The sequence below is a fragment of the Leuciscus leuciscus genome (genome assembly GCF_965113295.1).
Source record: "Leuciscus leuciscus genome assembly, chromosome: 10".
In the NCBI taxonomy this organism is placed as follows: Eukaryota; Metazoa; Chordata; class Actinopteri; order Cypriniformes; family Leuciscidae; genus Leuciscus; species Leuciscus leuciscus.
In genome coordinates, this window is record NC_138734.1 from 28,984,602 (window position 1) to 29,008,482 (window position 23,881).

General features: G+C 37.2%; 1 protein-coding gene across 11 annotated transcripts in view; it reads left to right on the top strand.

Moving 5' to 3' along the window:
* The first annotated feature begins 1,330 nt into the window (after positions 1 to 1,330).
* Positions 1,331 to 23,881, top strand: part of elapor2a (endosome-lysosome associated apoptosis and autophagy regulator family member 2a) — a 52,688-nt gene continuing 30,137 nt past the window's right edge. For 8 of the 11 annotated variants that reach the window (XR_014209170.1, XR_014209171.1, XR_014209172.1 and 5 more), the window contains exons 1-20: positions 1,515 to 1,789; positions 5,019 to 5,139; positions 6,159 to 6,348; positions 8,832 to 8,979; positions 9,088 to 9,177; positions 11,589 to 11,694; positions 11,788 to 11,940; positions 12,645 to 12,733; positions 14,368 to 14,548; positions 14,668 to 14,796; positions 14,977 to 15,067; positions 15,278 to 15,380; positions 17,630 to 17,767; positions 17,860 to 18,123; positions 18,453 to 18,626; positions 18,703 to 18,886; positions 21,534 to 21,630; positions 21,796 to 21,897; positions 22,498 to 22,624; positions 23,653 to 23,831. Coding sequence is in view for 8 of the 11 variants with exons in the window: in XM_082181770.1 (XP_082037896.1) it covers positions 1,622 to 1,789; positions 5,019 to 5,139; positions 6,159 to 6,348; positions 8,832 to 8,979; positions 9,088 to 9,177; positions 11,589 to 11,694; positions 11,788 to 11,940; positions 12,645 to 12,733; positions 14,368 to 14,548; positions 14,668 to 14,796; positions 14,977 to 15,067; positions 15,278 to 15,380; positions 17,630 to 17,767; positions 17,860 to 18,123; positions 18,453 to 18,626; positions 18,703 to 18,886; positions 21,534 to 21,630; positions 21,796 to 21,897; positions 22,498 to 22,624; positions 23,653 to 23,831 (2,834 nt within the window). In the remaining 3 variants the exon portion in view is untranslated. The other 3 variants (XM_082181772.1, XM_082181765.1, XM_082181766.1) reach the window with 3 other exon arrangements.

Consider the following 23,881-nt stretch of genomic DNA (forward strand, 5'->3'; position numbering starts at 1 on the left):
CCATATACGCTTGAGGCTTTTAAATGCGAAGGCTACCCACAAACCTTCGTGTGCACCAGACTGCAAGCTGTAGATTCAGTGCAAAACCGACACTGCAAGTTTGTCTATGCCTCTTCCATTTGAGACAATATGACATGAGGATGTACTCAGATTATTATTTTTAATATACTTTCTTGACTAAACAGTGTTTAATAGTCTACCCAATCATTCAAAATGATCCAGCTCTTATGTCTTAGGCCCATATGTCTTCTTGTACCCCTTGAAACGATGATAACGACTTCAACGAACATTCACACCCGTTAATAAAGTTAATATTAGTCTAATTAAAGTTAATTGTCAAACAAATATTTTCCTCGGCCAACGTCATTTATAAACATTTTGGGGCTTAATCTGCATGAAACATAGACATTCTCATGTCTTTGCTTTCTTGTAGCTAAATTATTTTCCATTAAAATCTGTCCCAATTCTCTTTGTACACGGAGTGAACTGTTATTTTGTAATATTTTTTGTTAGATTTTTAGGCTAATTGTTGAAACAGTTATACCATGTTTTATTTTACTTTCTTTAAAAAAAAAAAAAAAAACGTAGCCTATTATAATATTTAATAAATGTTTGTTTTATTGCATTTAGTTTTCATTTATGTTTTATTTAGTTTTATTTATTTATCTTTTTAAAAATTAAATATCAAATTTCAAAATATTAATTTATATAAAATATTAAGCCTATAAATATCAGGGGTGGTTTTAATATGTGGAGGGGTGGTGGTGGCGCAGTGGATAAGACACATGCCTTTGGTGTGAGAGACCCGGGTTCGAATCCACTGTGAGACACCAATGTGTCCCTGAGCAAGACACTTAACCCCTAGTTGCTCCAGAGGCGTGCGACCTCTGACATATATAGCAATTGTAAGTCGCTCTGGATAAAAGCGTCAGCTAAATGAATAAATGTAAATGTAAATGTAAATATCAAAATATTAATTTATCGTCTTATAGGCCTAGGCCTTTTAAGTAGTGGCTGACGCATATGGCCTATAAACATTTTGAATTAGTCTACTTTTATACATTAATATGACTGTTGAACACATATCATCGACTGGGAGGGTTTTCTAATAGGAAATTATTTGAAACAACAAAAGATAAGTTCATAAGAAATGTGCTCAGGCTATTGTCGATTTGTTTGCCGGATAGGTTACACAAGTAGCCTAACACACAAGGGGGCGCGATTCACCCACACACCCAAAAAGCAAAAAACACATCTTATTTAATGTGTTATTGTCTAAAGCACGAAAGACTACTCTCGGTGGAAGCTAGTTTTATTCACCCCTGTCATCCATTGTGCCCTTGGGCGTCAATGACCCTGCCGTCAATGGTCCACTTCAGCTCTCATTCATCACTGTGGAACATGGACACGTGAAGTGGCAGGCTCTGTTTTCTCAGGGGGATGTAGCCGTTGGTTTGGTCAGCACTTGTCGTTCTGTTGTGGGTCACTAACAATGTAGCTACAACAGGTGAGTATTTAAATGTAGCCTACTATTTGTAGGCTACTCGTTTTTGTGACGTCATTTCTTAGACTTAAAACCGGCTCCGTCAGATGACGTTCTCTATTGACGTCGCTATCTGATATGATGGGACGGTCCCATCATTCCGTTCAGCAAACGATGGAGTGCACGAGGAAAAACAGCGTTCACCACCGAAGGCGTTTTAAACTGAGTTGTACAGCATGGATATGTTGTGTTTTCATCCTGAGCGCGTGCACGGGGTCTTCCGCTCAACAGCGTCAGTGTATAGAGGTGAGAGACCATACTCATGTTTTCGCGATACTTACCGGCGTACATTGCGTTTTATCCATTTGTCCAGTTCATGTATCTGTTTTTGCACGTCTGTGGGTTTTTTAAAGCATTCGTGGTTGTTTGGCATACATTTATTTGTACTTTTGGGATCAGTCTCTTTACTGATAGCCTATGTGCAGCAAGATGTTGTATTATCACACCTTGTTATAACCAAAGTAACAGGTGCATCAGATACACACAGATTGAATGGCCGTAGTCAATGAGAATTAGGCTGTTTTGTTTACATATGTATGAAAAAGGAAAAAATAGGTTAAGAAACATTTAAATGTTCACTGGTAGTAGTTTAATTCAATTTCATCTTTATCATGGAAAAGTCACACTGACAGGCAGAGCCTTAAATAATGTCTTTAGAAGTTCTTGGAATGGTTCCTCTCATAACCCGAGAGAAAGGGCTTTTGAAGTTCCTTCCTTCATATTAGATATTTGAGGCATTTTTAGATCTCTCAGCGAAGCTTTTTTGATATATTGGAACTTTAAGTTGAATCTTCCCTGTTGGTTTCTCATTAACCCATAGCCATATCCAAATCTATATCCATGTGTATGTTGGTGTTACAAATCAACAACTTATTTGTGTGACTCTTTTGGTGTATTCTGGTCATTTTCTGCAGAGGATATATAACCCAAATGAGGACTGTTTTGTAGTCAATGTTTGGTTTATTTAATTTTTTAATAATACTTGGTTTTATTTGAAGCAGAATTTCTTAATTTGGTTTTGCTGCATATCTTTTAAAAATACAAAATGTGCATGCTTAATATTGGTTTATTTGTAATTATTGGCTCTTTGGTACCTCATAATGTAGCTATGGTGATTTTTCACTGTTTCCTGTTAGGCCTATGCCTAATTGTTGGGTTTTAATGTTGTTTGTTTTTGCAGTGGTGAACAAACTGCATTGCCATAAATGTTTACAGTCAGATTAGAGTAATTTAAGCTCTCAATCTGTTTATTCTTATGTCTTTTGTATGTTTGATAGCCTACTAATGTATGTTTACGTGAACTTTTCAGCTTAAATATTGATTTAGAAGCTGATATGCTTTTTGTCTAGGTATATTGATTGGTGTCAGATTGCTTATTTTGGGATGGGCATCCCATTTTAAATGCATCTCATCTTTGAAATAATGTGTTAGAAGAATCTAGCCAGAGTATGTGTTTTATTTCTTATGATAAAGCGTTATGCTGATGGATGAACAATGTTCCAGTGGAGTGCTAAGATGATTAGCCCTGCGTGCCCATCTCAAGAGCCTGGTGATATGATGCTAAGAATAGCTTCACTCAAACCGCTTTCACCGAGAGCTCAGCAACTCCTCTGGCCTTTGTGCATGGAAAAATGACTGTTAGATCATTGTGTCCCATAAACCAAAAGATTGACTGCAGTTCTTGTCTATGAATACGAAAAAAAAATCCATCTATCCATCTATCCATCTAGTAGTACTACTAGTACTAACCGGCTTGTAGTAGTACTACTACTAGTACTAACCGGCTTGTAGTAGTACTACTAGTACTAACCGGCTTGTACTACTAGTACTAAACCGGCTTGTACTACTACTACTAGTACTAACCGGCTTGTACTACTACTACTAGTACTAACCGGCTTGTACTACTACTACTACTAGTACTAACCGGCTTGTACTACTACTACTACTAGTACTAACCGGCTTGTACTACTACTACTACTAGTACTAACCGGCTTGTACTACTACTACTAGTACTAACCGGCTTGTACTAACCGGCTTGTACTACTACTACTAGTACTAACCGGCTTGTAGTAGTACTACTAGTACTAAACCGGCTTGTACTACTACTACTAGTACTAACCAGCTTGTACTACTACTACTAGTACTAACCGGCTTGTAGTAGTACTACTACTAGTACTAACCGGCTTGTACTACTACTACTAGTACTAACCGGCTTGTAGTAGTACTACTACTAGTACTAACCGGCTTGTAGTAGTACTACTAGTACTAAACCGGTTTGTTTGTACTACTACTACTAGTAGTACTAAACTGGTTTGTACTACTACTAGTAGTACTAACCGGCTTGTACTACTACTACTAGTACTACTACTACTAGTACTAACCGGCTTGTACTAATACTAGTACTAACCGGCTTGTACTAGTGTTTTGTGTGGAATATCAGAGACTAGATCCGGTTTTCAGCTGTGTCTGTACTAATGTTTGTTGACCCACAGGGCATTCTGGGTTTTATTATCAGCTTCCTCCTGATGGCAGCCTTTCCTTCCTAATCACTCACTCGGTGCTGGAGGACCTGTAGGAATGTGGTGGTAACGAGATGATTCATTGGTTTGGCTGAACAAAATGGTCGCATCTTATCAAAAACAATAACTCCGTATATTAATGTGCATTTTCTGTTATAATTGTCACCTTAGCTGGTGAAGATGCAGGGTTAACACTTTTTGGGTTCATTATTAACCTACGAATAGGCCTAGCTTATTTATACTATAGTTCGTCTAAGCTGAGATTCAGCAAAGTATTTTAAAGATGAAAAAAGTGACTTCACCTTTCTTGTTTTCCTTCAAACCCATTATTCTGTGTTTTAAGTAGACTCTTGCTGTAAGATGCTGATTATTGGAATTAGCCTATATCTGCGCAAATTTCTTCACAAAACACGATGTCCAAATCTGTTAACAAACATATTGTCCCAGTTCTTTCACCAATGATATATGTCAGTTCGTTCACAAACGTCCCGGTTTGTTCAGAAACGAGAAGTCGCAGCTTGTCCAGTTCATTCAGCAACAAGATATTGTCCCAGTTTGTTCATGAAAGTGATATGTTGCAGTTTTGTCATGAAAAATATTTTTCTCTTATGTTGTTTGAGTTTAATTCAGTCTGTGTGATCAAATACTTGTTCTGGAAGTCATTGGATATTGTAGATGTGATGAGAATTTGTTCAAACCCTTTCAATTTCTTTTCTTAAAATATTAATTCACGAATTAAACGCCAGTGATGCTGATTTGTGGAAAGGAAAGGGTGCAGCCACATTAGACTCAGGACAGAGGACTCATGTTACGACCTGTTTTAATATCCTCTGCATTGAGTCCACACAATACTCAAGCGTCCATGTGCTTTACTCTTTTACAGTCTAACTTCACACATCCACAAACACAAGCATTGTCAAGATCCTTGTTAAATTTAGACGTGTTGTTTTTCACAGACGGACTACTACTTTCAGTACACGGAGTGTAACAGCACCGGGTCTAGATGGAGGGTGGCCATCCCTCTGAATCCAGGAGAGTGTACAGGACTGCCAGACCCTGTGAAGGGCACCGACTGCAGTAAGTTCACATAGTCTGTTAGTCAGAGAGGAAGTTTAATTTATGGGAGGGTTTTGACTGAGATGGGTCTTTGGGAAATGGACATTTTGTGTTTATTTGGATGTTCATACTTGAATGTGTAAACACTAATGTGATTCAATGCATTTTGAATGGCATGAGTGTGTGCGTTTAAACCGTTTTTGTCACCCCTTATCAGCCCAGAGGAATTTCCTCTTAGATAGAATGTCCATTGGCCCGGAATAATGATTCCCCAAACTTTACAAAGTCCTAGGCCAATGTATTCAGTTTTAGTCGTGTAGTTTGGAAGAACGCAGCAAAAGGCATTCTGAAATCAAAATGGACCCCTTTTACTTTATTAATAAATATAATCAATAAAAACTGTCACAATTTTCAATGACACAAACAATTAAAAAAATGCATCTCGCCCACTACTTTATTTCTTGCTGAATATTCTTTCTCAATTGGAAATGCATCGGATTATGGAAATTAAAAGCTTGGGTTTAATGTTGTCTGTAACAGATTTTGTATTAAATGAAAGGTAATTTATTGTAAATTGATAATTGCTCTGCTGTTGATATGCATCTACATGATATTAGTTAATTTTCCAGAGTAAAATTTGTTTGTTTAAAATAGCCAAAGAAGGTGGCATGGTGGTAAATTTATTTATTTTTGTTAATTTTTTTTCTTATTTTTTCTTTATTTTTGTTTGTTTGTTTAACATAGCCAAAGATGCTGGCATCGTAAAAAAAAAAAGAAGCAAACTTTGTTTCAATAGCCAAAGAATCTCCCACGGATGTAAAAAAACCAAGCTGATTTTATTTACTTATTTGTTTTGTTTTATATTTTATTGTGTTTATCAAATGTCTGGATATTTTTATTGGATTTTAGATCTAAATTAATTGCCATGGTACACTTGCCCTACCCAGTACTTGGATTTGGTGATCGCTCTGGTCAATTTATTTTTCCAATGACATCTCATTAAACTGTATTGTACATTTGTTTACATCCTTGTCTGTCAGCATTCTCCTGCAAGGCGGGGGAGTTTCTAGAGATGTCTGCTCAGGAGTGCATAAAGTGTGCGGCTGGCACTTACTCCCTGGGCAGCGGCCTACGTTTCGATGAGTGGGACAAAATCCCTCTTGGATTCAGCAGCCTAGCAACCTCCCCTAATGACTCACCCAACCGACAGCATGCATCCACCTGCAAGAGGTGAGTTACTTTGGGGTCTTCAAAACAATCTTTTATAAATGAATGACTTCTCCAATTTGTTTTTCTTTTCGTTGTAGTATATTTCTTATTGAAGCGGAAATTCGGAGTGGAACATATTGAAATGCTTTTTCTTTCTTTCTTTCTTTCTTTCTTTCTTTCTTTCTTTCTTTCTTTCTTTCTTTCTTTCTTTCTTTCTTTCTTTCTTTCTTTCTTTCTTTCTTTCTTTCTTTCTTTCTTTCTTTCTTTCTTTCTTTCTTTCTTTCTTTCAACAAAATACATCACACAATTTCAGATACCTTTGAAATATCACATTTATGAATAGTCCTTAATAAGTATAAGAATTCCATCTCTCTTGTAAATAAAAAGGACCATGGAGCAAACAGACACAGAACAAGGTTAATTCTAAGTTAAAGAAATAATAAAAAGTAGATACAGTGGGGAGAACAAGTATTTGATACACTGCCTATTTTGCAGGTTTTCCCACTTACAAAGCATGTAGAAGTCTAATTTTTATCATAGGTACTCTTCAACTGTGAACAAAAATCCTGAAAATCACATTGTTTGATTTAAGTAATTAATTTGCATTTTATTGCATGACATAAGTATTTGATCCATCAGAAAAGCAGAACTTAATATTTGGTACAGAAACCTTTGTTTGCAATTACAGAGATCATACGTTTCCTGTCGTTCTTGACCAGGTTTGCACACACTGCAGCAGGGATTTTGGCCCACTCCTCCATACAGACCTTCTCCAGATCCTTCAGGTTTCGGGGCTGTCGCTGGGCAATACGGACTTTCAGCTTCCTCCAAAGATTTTCTATTGGGTTCAGGTCTGGAGACTGGCTAGGCCACTCCAGGACCTTGAGATGCTTCTTACGGAGCCACTCCTTAGTTGCCCTGGCTTTGTGTTTCGGGTCGTTGTCATGCTGGAAGACCCAGCCATGACCCATCTTCAATGCTATTACTGAGGGAAGGAGGTTGTTGGCCAAGATCTCGCGATACATGGCCCCATCCATCCTCCCCTCAATACGGTGCAGTCGTCCCTTCCCCTTTGCAGAAAAGCATCCCCAAAGAATGATGTTTCCACCTCCATGCTTCACGGTTGGGATGGTGTTCTTGGGGTTGTACTCATCCTTCTTCTTCCTCCAAACACGGCGAGTGGAGTTCGTACCAAAAAGCTCTATTTTTGTCTCATCAGACCACATGACCTTCTCCCATTCCTCCTCTGGATCATCCAGGTGGTCATTGGCAAACTTCAGACGGGCCTGGACATGTTCTGGCTTGAGCAGGGGGACCTTGTGTGCGCTGCAGGATTTTAATCCATGACGGCGTAGTGTGTTACTAATGGTTTTCTTTGAGACTGTGGTCCCAGCTCTCTTCAGGTCATTGACCAGGTGCTGCCGTGTAGTTCTGGGCTGATCCCTCACCTTCCTCATGATCACTGATGCCCCACGAGGTGAGATCTTGCATGGTGCCCCAGACCGAGGGAGATTGACCGTCATCTTGAACTTCTTCCATTTTCTAATAAATGCGCCAACAGTTGTTGCCTTCTCACCAAGCTGCTTGCCTATTGTCCTGTAGCCCATCCCAGCCTTGTGCAGGTCTACAATTTTATCCCTGATGTCCTTGCACAGCTCTCTGGTCTTGGCCATTGTTGAGAGGTTGGAGTCTGTATGATTGAGTGTGTGGACAGGTGTCTTTTATACAGGTAACGAGTTCAAACAGGTGCAGTTAATACAGGTAATGAGTGGAGAGCAGGAGGCTCTCTTTTTCTCTTTTCTTAAAGAAAAACTAACAGGTCTGTGAGAGCCGGAATTCTTACTGGTTATGTCATGCAATAAAATGCAAATTAATTATTTAAAAATCATACAATGTGATTTTCTGGATTTTTGTTTTAGATTCCGTCTCTCACAGTTGAATAGTACCTATGATAAAAATTACAGACCTCTACATGCTTTGTAAGTGGGAAAACCTGCAAAATCGGCAGTGTGTCAAATACTTGTTCTTCCCACTGTATACCATTTTTGCTTTCTATATTTGGTGTTTAAAAGGTATTGAGAAGAATTCATTATCTTCATTGGTGGAACACTAAAATTGGTGGAACACTAAATAGAGTAATACTAAAATCCTAATGCACATACATAATGTAGAATGTGCATATCATTTTCAGTTGTACTCATAGCTAGTCAGATGTATCCAAAATGACTGTTCCCAATCAAAGTTCTCATTTTTTGGTTCTCATCAAAGCACTTGATTTTTGCCCCTTTATTTGTATCCCTTTATTTTATTTATTTGATATTAAATCAGAACACGTTCAGATTAAAGCATGCACTAAGACCTATTCGTGCAGGCATGCACACACTTCCAGAGAGATGAAACAATTCAAGTATTAAACAATCTTTTTTTTTTAAATGTATCCTGTTATGCATCTCAAGACTATAGTCACCATAGTGTGTGTGCCTTGTGTATTTGTATGCTTTTAGTGCAAAGTGGGTTGCTCAGGGCTCGTATCTGGAGTCCAACAGGGATGAGTGTACTGTGTCTCTGATCTACACTGTTCACTTAAAGAAGCCGGGGTCAGTGTCCTTTGACTACCAGTATGTGGATAACAGCATCATCTTTGAATTCTTTGTAAGTTTGGATTCCATTACTACTGTGGAGACATGTTTGTTTGAAAGGTATTTTAAGACATCAAAAGCAGCTATTCTTTATTGTTGAAATAAAAATATTTTTGGACAGATTCAGAACGAACAGTGTCAAGAGATGGACGTGGATTCAAATAAAAAATGGATCAAATTGACTACTCATGGAGAGTGGGGAACACATAGTGTAAGTCAGAAACTCACGCCAACTTTTTTGCCAGCTGAATCTCTTTGACCCAATATATTTACTTGAAGTACACCTGCGATTTTAAGTTATATACATATATACATGTGTATATATATATGCATACATGCATACATGCATACATACATACACTCACCTAAAGGATTATTAGGAACACCTGTTCAATTTCTCATTAATGCAATTATCTAATCAACCAACCACATGGCAGTTGCTTCAATGCATTTAGGGGTGTGGTCCTGGTCAAGACAATCTCCTGAACTCCAAACTGAATGTCAGAATGGGAAAGAAAGGTGATTTAAGCAATTTTGACCGTGGCATGGTTGTTGGTGCCAGACGGGCCGGTCTGAGTATTTCACAATCTGCTCAGTTACTGGGATTTTCACGCACAACCATTTCTAGGGTTTACAAAGAATGGTGTGAAAAGGGAAAAACATCCAGTATGCGGCAGTCCTGTGGGCGAAAATGCCTTGTTGATGCTAGAGGGTCAGCGGAGAATGGGCCGACTGATTCAAGCTGATAGAAGAGCAACTTTGACTGAAATAACCACTCGTTACAACCGAGGTATGCAGCAAAGCATTTGTGAGGCCACAACACGCACAACCTTGAGGCGGATGGGCTACAACAGCAGAAGACCCCACCGGGTACCACTCATCTCCACTACAAATAGGAAAAAGAGGCTACAATTTGCACGAGCTCACCAAAATTGGACAGTTGAAGACTGGAAAAATGTTGCCTGGTCTGATGAGTCTCGATTTCTGTTGAGACATTCATATGGTAGAGTCAGAATTTGGCGTAAACAGAATGAGAACATGGATCCATCATGCCTTGTTACCACTGTGCAGGCTGGTGGTGGTGGTGTAATGGTGTGGGGGATGTTTTCTTGGCACACTTTAGGCCCCTTAGTGCCAATTGGGCATCGTTTAAATGCCACGGCCTACCTGAGCATTGTTTCTGACCATGTCCATCCCTTTATGACCACCATGTGCCCATCCTCTGATGGCTACTTCCAGCAGGATAATGCACCATGTCACAAAGCTAGAATCATTTCAAATTGGTTTCTTGAACATGACAATCAGTTCACTGTACTAAAATGGCCCCCACAGTCACCAGATCTCAACCCAATAGAGCATCTTTGGGATGTGGTGGAACGGGAGCTTCGTGCCCTGGATGTGCATCCCACAAATCTCCATCAACTGCAAGATGCTATCCTATCAATATGGGCCAACATTTCTAAAGAATGCTTTCAGCACCTTGTTGAATCAATGCCACGTAGAATTAAGGCAGTTCTGAAGGCGAAAGGGGGTCAAACACAGTTATTAGTATGGTGTTCCTAATAATCCAGACACAGACACAGACAGGTGGGGAGTATTTGATACACTGCCGATTTTGCAGGTTTTCCTACTTACAAAGCATGTAGAGGTCTGTCATTTTTATCATAGGTACTCTTCAACTGTGAGTGATGGAATCACCAAAAAAAAAAAAATCCAGAAAATCACATTGTATGATTTTTAAATAATTAATTAGCCTTTTATTGCATGACATAAGTATTTGATCACCTACCAACCAGTAAGAATTCCGGCTCTCACAGACCTGTTCGTTTTTCTTTAATACACTCATTACCTGTATTAACTGCACCTTTTTGAACTTGTTACCTGTATAAAATACACCTGTTCACACACTCAATCAAACAGATTCCAACCTCTCCACAATGGCCAAGACCAGAGAGCTGGTCTACCCTAAAAATGGTTGTGCGTGAAAATCCCAGTAACTGAGCAGATTGTGAAATACTCAGACCGGCCCGTCTGGCACCAACAACCATGCCACGCTCAAAATTGCTTAAATCACCTTTCTTTCCCATTCTGACATTCAGTTTGGAGTTCAGGAGATTGTCTTGACCAGGACCACACCCCTAAATGCATTGAAGCAACTGCCATGTGATTGGTTGATTAGATAATTGCATTAATGAGAAATTGAACAGGTGTTCCTAATAATCCTTTAGGTGAGTGTATATGCAATATACACAAAGCAGAATTTTCAGCATCATTACTCCAGTCTTCAGTGTCACATGATCTTTCAGAAAGCATTCTAAAATCCTGATTTGTTGCTCAAGACATATTTATTATTAATATTATCAATATACATATTTTGTTAAAACTGTATTGAATTGTTTCATAATTTTTGGATGAATAGAAAGTTTAAAAGAACTGAATGTATTTGAAATGGAATCAATTTAATGTATCCTTGCTGAATAAGTGTTAATTTCTAAATAAAAAGTTTGTTATTGTACATACAGTAGTAATTTTCAGTTTGCAATTGTTTATCATTGCTCAAAAACACTCAGTGCCCAAATAAGTCATCTTTACTGTATTCAAGTAATATCTATATATGATCAGGTTAACCTGAATTCTGGCACTAATATCCTGTACTGGAGAACTACTGGAGTCACTCTCGGCTCTAAAGCAGTCAAACCAATTCTCCTGAAGAACATACAGATAGAAGGTGAGGGTGCGCTTCCTAGGAGTGCATGTTTTTCCATTTTAATAAAAAAAATGCTCCTCATTGAAAGATTATGACGTAATTTTTCTTTCTCAGGTGTGGCGTACACCTCAGAGTGTTTTCCATGTAAGCCTGGGACTTTCAGTCGCACCCCAGGCTCCTCCTCCTGTGCACCCTGTCCACGGGACACATACTCTGGCCGAGGGGCCAGCTCCTGCACAACTTGCAACACAAAAACGCACTACGCCTGTAAGTTCATACAGGCATTTAAATACCATATAGGCTGGTTTCTAAAAAATGCAGATATATGTGGTTGTAGTAGGACTTTAAAAAAAACACGTGTATATATATGAGTGTGTGTGTTTTACACTGTATATTCAAACAATTATTATTTATTTTAATTTGTTTTTTAAATTCTTTTTTTAATTTAAATTCTGAATTTCCAAAAATCACTTTTGAATTGAACCTAAATGAATTGTAAATCGAATATGTTAGCTATCAACCCAAAGATTCACATAGCTAATGTGGACTGAGTAATAATAACCCCGCAATTAGGAAAAACTCTTAAACATAATCAGTCCAGTATAACATCTTCCTCCACACTTATGGCATCCTCAAACATGCTCTCTCTCACACATCATATTAACTTTGAATGGTTTTGCCCATTCACACTAATAAGGATAACTATATTAGTATCCACACCAGCGGGCAATATTATGTTTATTCTAAGCGTGCATTGCAGCTTTGTTGTCTGCCGCTTTAAATGCTCGAGCTAAAAAAATAAAATAAAAAAAACCTTCTGAAAGTTGTGCCAACGATATTGTTTCTCTGTGCTGTTATCATTATAGTTGTGGTTTGGACTATTCTTTTATGTCTAGAACTATATATTTATTATCTTTATAGTTATTGTCCTTGGTGTAATGTGAGATATGATTCTTCTGTAATTTTAACAGTAGAAGGTTCTGCCATGTGCAAAAGTAAACCTCCATGCTCAAAGAAAGACTACATCCAGACCTACAGTACCTGTGATAAGGATGGAAAGGTACACGTACACACACACAGGCGTACTGGGGTAAAAGGCGCATTTGACTCTCAACCGTTTTTGATGATGCTTTTGGGAATTTGGCTGATCCTTGCCTTGATCGCGGATAGCAATGCAAAGTTGATTGTGCGCTAATTTGATCTAATATTTAATGTTTTTTTTTTATGTAGCAAATGAGAATCGATAAAATTGACTATTTTGAGACTAAGGTCTTGTTAATGATTTTCAGTTTTGTTCAAGGTGATTAAAGGGATAGTTCACTTTGAAATTAAATTTTGGTATGTTTTAGCTTACCTCAAGGGCATCCAAGATGTAGGTGTCTTTTTTTCCACAGTAGTTTCAATTTTGATATTTTTAGGTAAAACCGTTCCTGTCTGTCAGTCATATAATGCAGGTCGATGGTCACTGTCTCAAAGAGCATGCACAGAGTCCAAATTAAAACAATTCCCCATCGTCCAAATTAAACAATTCCCCATCGTAAGTACACATTGATGGCCCAAGACACGAAACGAGGCTCGATGGTGTTTTAAGCCCCCAATGGCTCCTTAGAGGCAGCTAACCCTACCCTCAACCTTAAACCTTCCCATCCCCTCGCTGCCTGGAAGGCACCATTGGGGGCATAAAACACCAAACACCTGAAAGCTGCGGTTTGTGTGAGAAAACGAACAGTATTTATATCGTTTTTACCTCTTGAACACAGCTGCGTCCAAATGATCTGAGCGCGCGGGCGGGTATAGATATATACACTAGATGTCGCATTATATGACTGACAGACAAGAACGGTTTGACCTAAAAATATCAAAATTGAAACTACTGCGGAAAAAAAGACACCTACATCTTGGATGCCCTTGAGGTAAGCTAAAACATACCAAAATTTTATTTCAAAGTGAACTATCCCTTTAAAGCAGCAGTTTTTCAATAACAGAAGAATATGTAAAAGTATGTTTTTTGGGGTAAAAGGCACCCCTGCTGTTGGGGTGAAAGGCACAATAATTAACATGATAATAAATAGCTCTTTATCATCTGAATCTAACCGTCTAACTCATGTCGGCAAATGGAAAATATCATATCAAGTTGGGTGTCCACCTTAGAGATAATCACCATTTATGATGAAGCCATCATTAAAAATATGATATTAATCATATCATATAATAAAATATAATATTTATTGTTACTACTGTAAAGCTTTATTAAATGAATTCATTTATTTATCTAAATAAACCGAAAATAGTACAAACTTTGCTAAAGTGATTGTTTTTGAACAAGTGTTAACTAAAACATTATTAAAAACACATTATTTTAGCTAAAGCATATGTGTAAATACTTTGCCTTTTGCCCCATGCAGGTGTGTCTTTTACCCCGTGTGTGGGGTAAAAGGCCCACCTCGCCACCTCACACATTTGATTTTATTTCAATTTTTTTCTTCCTTTTTTCTGCAATCTTACACTATGGGAGTAAGTGGGAGTGAAAAGCACATTTTCCTTAAGGTGTGCCTTTATCTTCGTTGTACCATATATATATATATATATATATACACGCACAAATCAACTATCAGTGTAATAAATTGAAATGATTCTTTTATTAATATTTTAAGTAACTAATTGAATAGATAAATGCTGCTGTCTCTCTCATAGACTCGGGTCGTGTATAAGTGGCTAGAGCCTCGGATTTGTTTGGAGGATGCTGCAGGTGCAGTAAAACTGCCACCTTCTGGTCAGCTTAAGCCGTGTCCACCCTGTAATCCCGGTTTCTATAACAACCACACTGCCACCTGTTCTCCCTGCCCACCCGGGACTTACTCTGATGGAGTCAAAGGTGATAAATCGTCCAAACATCTTAAGAAGGGCATATGAAACATGATCATTTCAGAAGCATGCACATCATTTTAATTACATAGCCAAAGATATTAAACATGGATTGTGTGGCATCTGTAGCATGCCAGTCTTGTCCAGCTGGCACGGAGCCTGTCCTCGGGTTTGAGTACAAGTGGTGGAACGTGCTGCCTGCCAACATGAAGTCATCCTGCTTCAACGTGGCCAACAACAATTGCGATGGCTTGAATGGTGAGAGATTACACAAGAATGCTGTGGTATTTTACAGCATATGGTTGTAATGCTTATTTTTGCTGCTAGATGTCGCTGTTGCGTCACTAATTACAAATGGACTTTTCTGTACATTCTACATGTTCTTCACATTTGTGCATGATACCTTCATATCTTTTTTCTACATTTTGTGTCTTTTAGGTTGGGAGGTAGCGGGTGATCACTTACAATCAGGATCAGGTCGTTCGGATAATGATTATCTCATATTAACTCTCAGAGTGCCTGGATTCAAGTGAGTCTTCAAGTAGGCTACTTGTCCTCCTACTCGTAGCCACACTATTCAAGTGCCGCCCACAGCATGTTACGTTCATTATAGCTCATTAAAAACTTGTGGCTAGCATGGTTAAACAGTGTACCTCTGCTGTGTGAGTTGATATTACAAGTATTTCCTTACATAACCTCTGCTCTCTGTGTAATAATGAGTCTTTATTGTTCCTATCAGGTTGCCCATGTCTGTTCAAGGAACATCTGGCAGTGAGTACGGACGGATCACTTTTGAGTTTGAAACTAGCTGTTCAGCTGACTGTGAGTTTTACTTTATGACGGTAAGTGTGTTAATATGTGTTTGTGATCTTTTTTTTTTTTTGATAGACCATTTTAATCTGCTTTTAAATGTGCATTTAAAACAATTTACATCTAAAGAATGGTAATTTTGACATCTACACACTTTCTTGGTGTTTTGTAATACTTGGTATGAAATGAAGTCAAATGATGCTGTACAACCTGAATCAAACAAAACCTTAATTTATTTTTATTAATTTTTTATTGCATTTAAATGTATTATTGCCTATTACACTTACATTTAATTTATTTATTTAGCATACATTTTTATCCTAAGGTGACTTACAAATGAGAATTGCAACAAGTGATCTTAAAGGGGCAATAATCACGAGAAGTGCTAATAATACAAAGTTAAAAAAATTGTCCTGAATAGTACAAGCTAGAACAAGGAAAGCTTACAAAAAGGTTAATTCTGTAACAAAATTGTATTTACCCTTTTTGCCAAAATAAGTAGGTAAAATATACATAAAATTAGGTTTAGGTTCAAATTGTAACAGCATAGATGAATTATTGCTATTTTGCTATAAATAATTATGTACAATTGATTACAATGTCTCACGAATCTGGCTAGAATATGTTTAAAGTGTATGCAAAAAAAGGATAAAAAACCACTTTACAATAAGGTTTCATTTGTTAACATTACTTAACTACATTAGTCTACATCAGGGGTCGGCAACCTTTTTGTCATAAAGTGCCATTTTTAGGTTTCCGAGTTCCTCACTGTGCCACAACACACACATAGCCACAACACACACATAGCCACACACACACACACACACACACACACACACACACACACACACACACACACACACACACACACACACACACACACACACACACACACACACACACACACACACACACACACACACACACACACATAAATACACAAACATTTTCATAATGGCTTACACAAATATTACATACATTTAAATATTTCTCTTGAAATTTGTTTTAGATTTAGATAGACAATTTAATAGTATTTATAACTCCTAACTAGAGATGCACCGATTACAATTTTCTAGGCCGATTCCGATTTCCGATTTTTCATTGAGTTTGACCTGCCGATACCGATTTTAGCCGATTCCGATTTCATTTTTTTAACCACTTTACAGCACACACAAATATTTATTTTCTATATATATGTGTATATATATATTTTTTTTAATAAAATTAAATACCATATCCTTTTAGCCAAACTGAATAATAAAAACAAGTTTAAATGGATAATTTTAGTCTTTATTTTCTTTTCTGACATAACCTAATCCAGTTCTTGTTAAAACACACTAGACATGCACATTCTGTGCATTTTGGGCACTTTTGTTTGAAATCATATTTATTTTGTCCATCAAAAGTGTGCTTTCACTTTAATTGACCGTGAGCAGCGCAGACAAAATAGACTCGGCGGCGAAACCCCCGCTTCACTGCTGCTCACGCGACGCTCCTGTTGGGCGCTCACGCGCTGCTCCTGCTGCCGGTGTGAATGCACTCATTGATTAACATGCACGCCGAAAAAAATATGCGTGAAACGGCCGTAATTCACGAGGTTTCCTACATGTGCGTTCCGTGTGCACGTGTGATGCTGATGTTGCGCGATGTTAATCATGTGGAGCCCGAGTGCATTTGACCGGCATAAAATCAGCATATGTCAGACTGACCGGCCGGTCGCAGGTCATGGCCGATCACGTGAAAATTGGCCAATTCTGGTCACCAGCGGATCAATCGGTGCATCTCTACTCCTAACTTAATAAAATACGCTTTTTTTACTATGAGGAATTATTACATTAAAACGTAGATCTGTGTGCAGGTAGACTACTTTATCTGAATGAAATACATACACTTCTCTCGTATTTGCTTGCATGCCAGCGATTAACCCTGGCACGCGTGCCTTAGGTTGCCGACCCCTGGTCTACATTAACAAACAATGAACAATACTTCTACAGCATTTATTAATCTTAGTTAGTGTTGATCTCAACATGTATTAATACATTTTAAGATCAAAAGTTGCATCTGTTATCATTTTGCACTGTGAACTAACATGAATTTATTTTATATTAAGGTTATAAATATTGTAAGAATATATTGTTCATTTTTTTTGTTCATGTCGGTTAATGTATTAACTAATGCTAACAAATGATACCTCATTGTAAAGTGTTACCAAAATACTTTGTGCACCTTTTTCTTTTTCCTTTTCCTTTTTGAAGTGTAATTGAGTTTGTTGTCGTTCCAGGATGTGAAAAAAAGAAGCACAAATGTAGTTGAATCATGGGATGGGAGGAAAACCAAACAGAGTTACACATACATCATGACTGAAAACACTTCTGTTGCGTTTACCTGGGCTTTCCAACGCACCAGTCGTACTAGTGATGTCAGTACAAATGCGTATACACGCAGTGATCATTTTTTTCATGTGTTTATAGAATGACTATAGTCATAATGGACGTTGTCACTGTCTATCAGGTGCGTCGGTATGCAAATGACATGGTGAAGATTTACTCTGTGTCTGTCACCAATGCCGTGGACGGGGTGGCGTCAGCGTGCCGTGCGTGTGCCCTGAAGTCTAAGAAGGCTGGCTCCTCCTGTGTGTCATGTCCAGCTGGACACTACATTGATAAAAAGACCAACCAGTGCCAAAAGTGCCCTCCCAACACCGTCCTGTCTGGGGACAACATCTACGGCAAAGAAACGTGCCAGCCGTGTGGGCCAGGCAGCAAAAGCAACAAGGTATTTCAGTTTTTTATTATTATTTAATTAATATAAAAAAAAAATTCTCCCTATATATGCATTTGGTAACAATTTATTTAAAATAATTGAATTAATGTTAAATTAATTGTTTACTTAATTTTTAATTTTTTATTTCCAATGAATAAAGGTTGTGTTCTTCATTCCAATTTCTTATTGGTTAAAAAATACATTTTAAAAGTGTTTTGTTAATAATAATAATAATAATAATAATAAAAAAATAAATAAAAATAAAAATAATAATAATAATAGTAATAATAATAATAATAACTAAGTGTCTGATGGTTCTCTCTTGAATGTTTAAATTATAGGAGCACAGTGTGTGTTTCAGCGACTGTTTGTTCAACTACACTCACCATAATCAGATTCTTCAGTATGACTTCAGTGCTCTGACGTCGGCTGGGTCCATCCTGAACGGGCCCAGCTTCACTGCGAAAGGCACAAAATACTACCACCTCTTCAATATCAGCCTGTGTGGAGCTGAGGTACAATACACACACCTGAAATGAGTGGAAATGACATCACAGAATATAATTTATTCCATTATCTGTCTTTTGTCAGGGTCACAAGGCTGCAGTCTGCAGAGATAATATCACAGATCTGCCCAATGAGGATGTTAAAGGTGGTCAGCTGGGCAGTTCAGTGGAGGCTTTTCTCTGTCAGTCAACGATTATTCCTTCAGATGGGCGGGGCTTACGAACAGCCCTTTCCTCTCAGTCCATTAGCCTGGCTGACACTTTTCAGGGTGAGAGAAATAATTTCAAATTTCACAAAAAATATTTGTTGACTTTTTGATAGTGTAGCAGGTGTGATGTGCATGTCCATATTTCATTCATTTGAAATACTTACTAATAGGGATGCCAAAATGAATTTTGTATCTTATTAAATCAATTCATGTTTAACAGACTTTCCATTATCAGTAAATAATGGAGAAAAGTGTCCTTAATGGTTTATTTTATTATAAATTAAATCTCGGTGGGACTTTTAACTAAAGTAAAGTCATTTGCAGTTTAAGCACCAAAGCTCAATAATATCAATTACGAGCAAAACACATTGTCAGTGCTGCTAACGTTAATGAGAAGACACCTAGGGGACTGTGTGGCAACTATATAACATCTTGATGCATTCTTTTTTTTTATTTCATTTAGTGTTTACTATCTGAGTGCATTATACACCTGTGATTATATTATGAAAGGATAATTATACAAAATTATTTTTTATGTACATTTAAAAATGGGATAAAATAGTGTTTTTCACACACTTTTGTGCATAAGAAATCATGTTACACCCCAACACTCCTGTCAGGAACAATAAATTATGTAATATTTTGTTTATATTTTTATGTATTTAAATACATGGGAAAGTATTATTATATTATATTATATTATATTATATTATATTATATTATATTATATTATATTATATTATATTATATATTTTATATTATATTATATTATAACAAATATTTTGGTAACTATAATATAATATCTGAACTGGTTAGGTTTGTTGAGTGTCATGTTTGACTGCATGTTAAAAATATCAAAAGAATGGTCCAAAAAATTTAGAAGATCTCATCGCCCTTCACAAACAAGGAACAGGATACAAAAAGATAGCGAACGCACTAAATGTTTCTAGAGACACCGTTGGAAGCATAGTTCGCAAGTTCAAAGTTTAAGGAAAAGTGGTTACACTTCCTGAAAGGGGCAGAAAAAGGAAGATGTCAATGGCTGCAACCAGATTTCTGAGAAGGCAGGTTCAGAAATACCCACAAGTGACTACAAAAGACCTGCAGCAGGCACTGAGGTTTCAGCTTGCAGCACCGTAAGGCTCATACTAAACGCATGCCAGAACTCCAAGACGTACACAACTACTGACCCAAAAGCACAAAAAAAGTTGGCTCCAATTTGCTCAAAATCATATAAATAAGCCACAGAAGTTTTGGGATTCTGTTCTGTGGAGCGATAAAACAAAACTGGAACTTTTCGGCCCTATGTATCAGCGGTAGGCTATGTCTGGAGGAAGAAGAATGAAGCATATGCTGGAAAGAACACTCTGCCTACATTTAAGCATGGTGGTGCTCGGTGATGCTCTGGGGCTGCTTTACATCCTCTGGCACTGGAAACCTGCAGTGTGTGGAAGGCAAGATGGATTAATAGGGGTGGTAGTGGCGCAATGGATAAGACACATGCCTTTGGTGTGAGAGACCCGGGTTCGAATCCACTGTGAGACACCAATGTGTCCCTGAGCAAGACACTTAACCCCTAGTTGCTCCAGAGGCATGCGACCTCTGACATATATAGCAATTGTAAGTCGCTTTGGATAGAAGCGTCAGCTAAATGAATAAATGTAAATGTAAATGTAAATGTAATTGAAGTATCAGGGAATCCTGCCATCAGTGAGGAAGCTGAAGCTTGGGCGTCACTGGACCTTCCAACAGGACAATGATTCCAAGCATACCTCTAATTCCACCAAGGCTTGGTTGCAGAAGAAGTCCTGGAAGATTCTTCAGTGAACATCACATTCACCTGACTTGAACCCCATAGAAAATCTCTGGTGGGATTTGATTTGAAGAAGGCAGTTGCAACACGCAAACCCAATAATATTACTGAACTGGAGGCCATTGCTCATGAGGAATGGGCTAAGATTCCTCAGAAACGCTTCCAGAAGCTGGTGTCTGGTTATACATCTCATTTGCAGCAGGTCATAACAGCAAAAGGGTGTTCTACCAAGTACTAAAGATGCTTGCCATGAAGGTTGAATAATTTTGAGTCTGCAGAACTCATTAAAAGTTGTATTTTCAGTTGAATATGGGGAAACCACTTGAAACATTTGTTGTGTTGAGCTATTTCAATTACTTTTGTTTGATTTATTCATTGCAAACAGCTGAAAGTCTGTACATTATGCCGATAAACCTGATTTGCAATGGGGTTGAATACACCTTTTACAACTGGTTACAACTGTATGTTTTCCATTACAACTATGCTTTCAACCTTTCAGTGAAGGGTTATCAGTACCTGGATGGAATGAAGTATTTATATAAAAGCATTGTTATATGTTCTTTGTACGATTCAAAAGTGAATCCATTTTTTCATTAAAAGATCATAAAGTCCTGACACTTGGAAAATTCTCTTTTCATAACCTATAATATTAGATAAGCACCAGCAAATAAAAATGTGTTTTAGATTTGTTGTTTTAGAATAATTCTACATAGTGTTTTAATTCACACTCTTAGTTATAAAACTCAGCGTATCTAAAACAGGCCTTTTGTTTAGTGATAAATATGATGAATTACTCAAATGTAAGGTTGGTCCTACTTACTAAGCACTTCCTGCTGTGCTGTCACCCACATGTGTCCTCTTAAGACTTAAGTTGTGTGTGTGTTTGTGCCACAGGAGCCACAGTGGAGAAATCACTTAACGGAATAAACGCCAGACCAGAACTATTTCCATCTCCACCCAAGAGAATCCCAGATGTCCACTTCTTCTATCGGTACCGGCAGTTACGTCATCAAACTTAAAGTGCTTCTTAAAGTTTCTCTCACAGATGGTTGTCTAGGGTTTTAGTTTTAGGGGTTTTGTAATAAGGTGTGTGGTTTGTTCTTTTCCCTCTATCATTCATTATGTGTTTAATGGTGTTTTTATTTTATTTGTAAAGATCTCCACAGGTCACAACGTCATGTAAGAAAGGCAGAAATGCAGTGGTTTCACTGCGCTGTAACCTGGAGAGAACTGCGAGGGGAGACATATCCGTGCCCAGGTGTACACACAAAGACAAACACACACAAGCCCACTGCTGTCAATTCAGTCTAAATTTGAGGCATATGGGCATCTCCCATCATGACATATCAAATCACCTCACTGCAGGTCCACTGACTTAAGTGTTGTTTTATTATTATTATTATTATTATTCAATCGCAAAGGTGTCACTTTTATAGTATTATATTATAATTATTATTGTATTTTCTAGACTATATTAATATTATAGTAATCAAATTATTATTGTAATATAATTATTAAATATTTATATAATATTATATAATATAATATACTCACACACACATTACAATAATAATTATTTAAATTACTATAATACAAATTATGAAGACACCTAACTTGAGAATTATTTTCGATTATCTTATTTTTAAATATTTGCATTATTGCAAAAATGCAATAAATACCAGGTGAAATGTTCATTTAAAAAGTAAACTTCCTTGGAGGCTTTTTTTTTTTTTTTTTTTTTTTTGGCTTTCAGATCCATAACCGTTGCTTTTAATTAACCTTTCGAGCCAAATTCTTTCTACAGTGAGATAGAGCATACTAAGATGTGTTTAGTTGAACTTTTTCTGTCCTGTGTCAGTAAGTGTCCTGCTGGGACCTGTGACGGATGCTCGTTCTACTTCCTGTGGGAGAGCTCCAGTGCTTGTCCACGCTGCACTAATGTCGACTACCACGCCATTGAAGGAGCCTGTAAGGGAGGAGTGCAGGTACTCTTTCATTAGTTCTATTATATATATTATTGACTGAAAAATGTGTTATAAATGTGTGTATGCAGGCACCAAATGTCATTAAAAATGGGCTTAAGCAGGGAACTGCAATCTAATACATGGTTTAAATCAAATAGTAAGAGTAATAGTCTGATCCTCTCTGGTGTAATAGTAATAATAAAAGTAATAAAAGCTATTAAAATCAATCTACTAAAGAAAAGCATCTGTCGTGACTTGTGCGACTACTGAATTTATCATCAGAAATGTATCTAGGGTAAGTTTGTTTTCTCCAGAACTCCATGTGGATTATTCCTCACCTTAAGCCACCTAAACAAAAAATTATAAACAAAAGCATAGTGTGTGTTCACATATTTGTGACAGGTGCAGTTTGAGAGTTGAAGACTAGCTTGAATATGATGCTTTGAGTGATACAAATGACTTGCTCAGTTTTTTCTTTTTATATTTGTAACAAACAAAGTATATTGCTGTTGTTTGAGGTCAGTAAGATATTTTTTGTTTAATACTTTTATTCAGCAAGGAGGCATTATAGTAATTTATAATGTTACAAAAAAATTCCTATTTCAAATAAATGCTGTTTTCTCTCTTAATTTCAAGAATCCTAAAAAGTATTCAACATAAGAAATGTTTCTTGAGCAGCAAATCGGCATATTATAATGATTTCTGAAGGATCATGTGACACTGAAGACTGGAGTGATGATGCTGAACATTCAGCTTTGCCATCACAGGAATAAATTACATTTTTAAAATATTTTAAAATGCAAAACCGTTATTATAAATTATAATCATATTTCACAATACTACTGTTTTTACTGCTTAAATAAATGCAGGCTTGGTGAGCATAAGCGACTCTTTAAAAAATTATACAAAAATGTTACTGACCCCAAACTTTTGAACTTTTTGCTTTTAGTTTTGGTAAGAAATATTTGTCATTTTTCTCAGTTCACTCTCCACTGACATCTGTGATTTAAATGACAATTTTGTATAAATTATGTGATTTTCATTCTAAGGACACGGTGTATATGTGGACTGAACCTCGGCTGTGTACTGGCGGACTGACTCTCCCGCTGAAGAGAACGTCTCCATGTGAGGTGATTGATATCTGGCTGAAGGTGGTCACTGGGCTTGGAGTGTTCTGTGCTGTTGTGCTTGTTTCATTGACCTGCTACTTTTGGAAGAAAAACAAAAAGTATGATTCCTGTGACTTAACGTTTTTGGAAACACAACATTTCTCTTTAT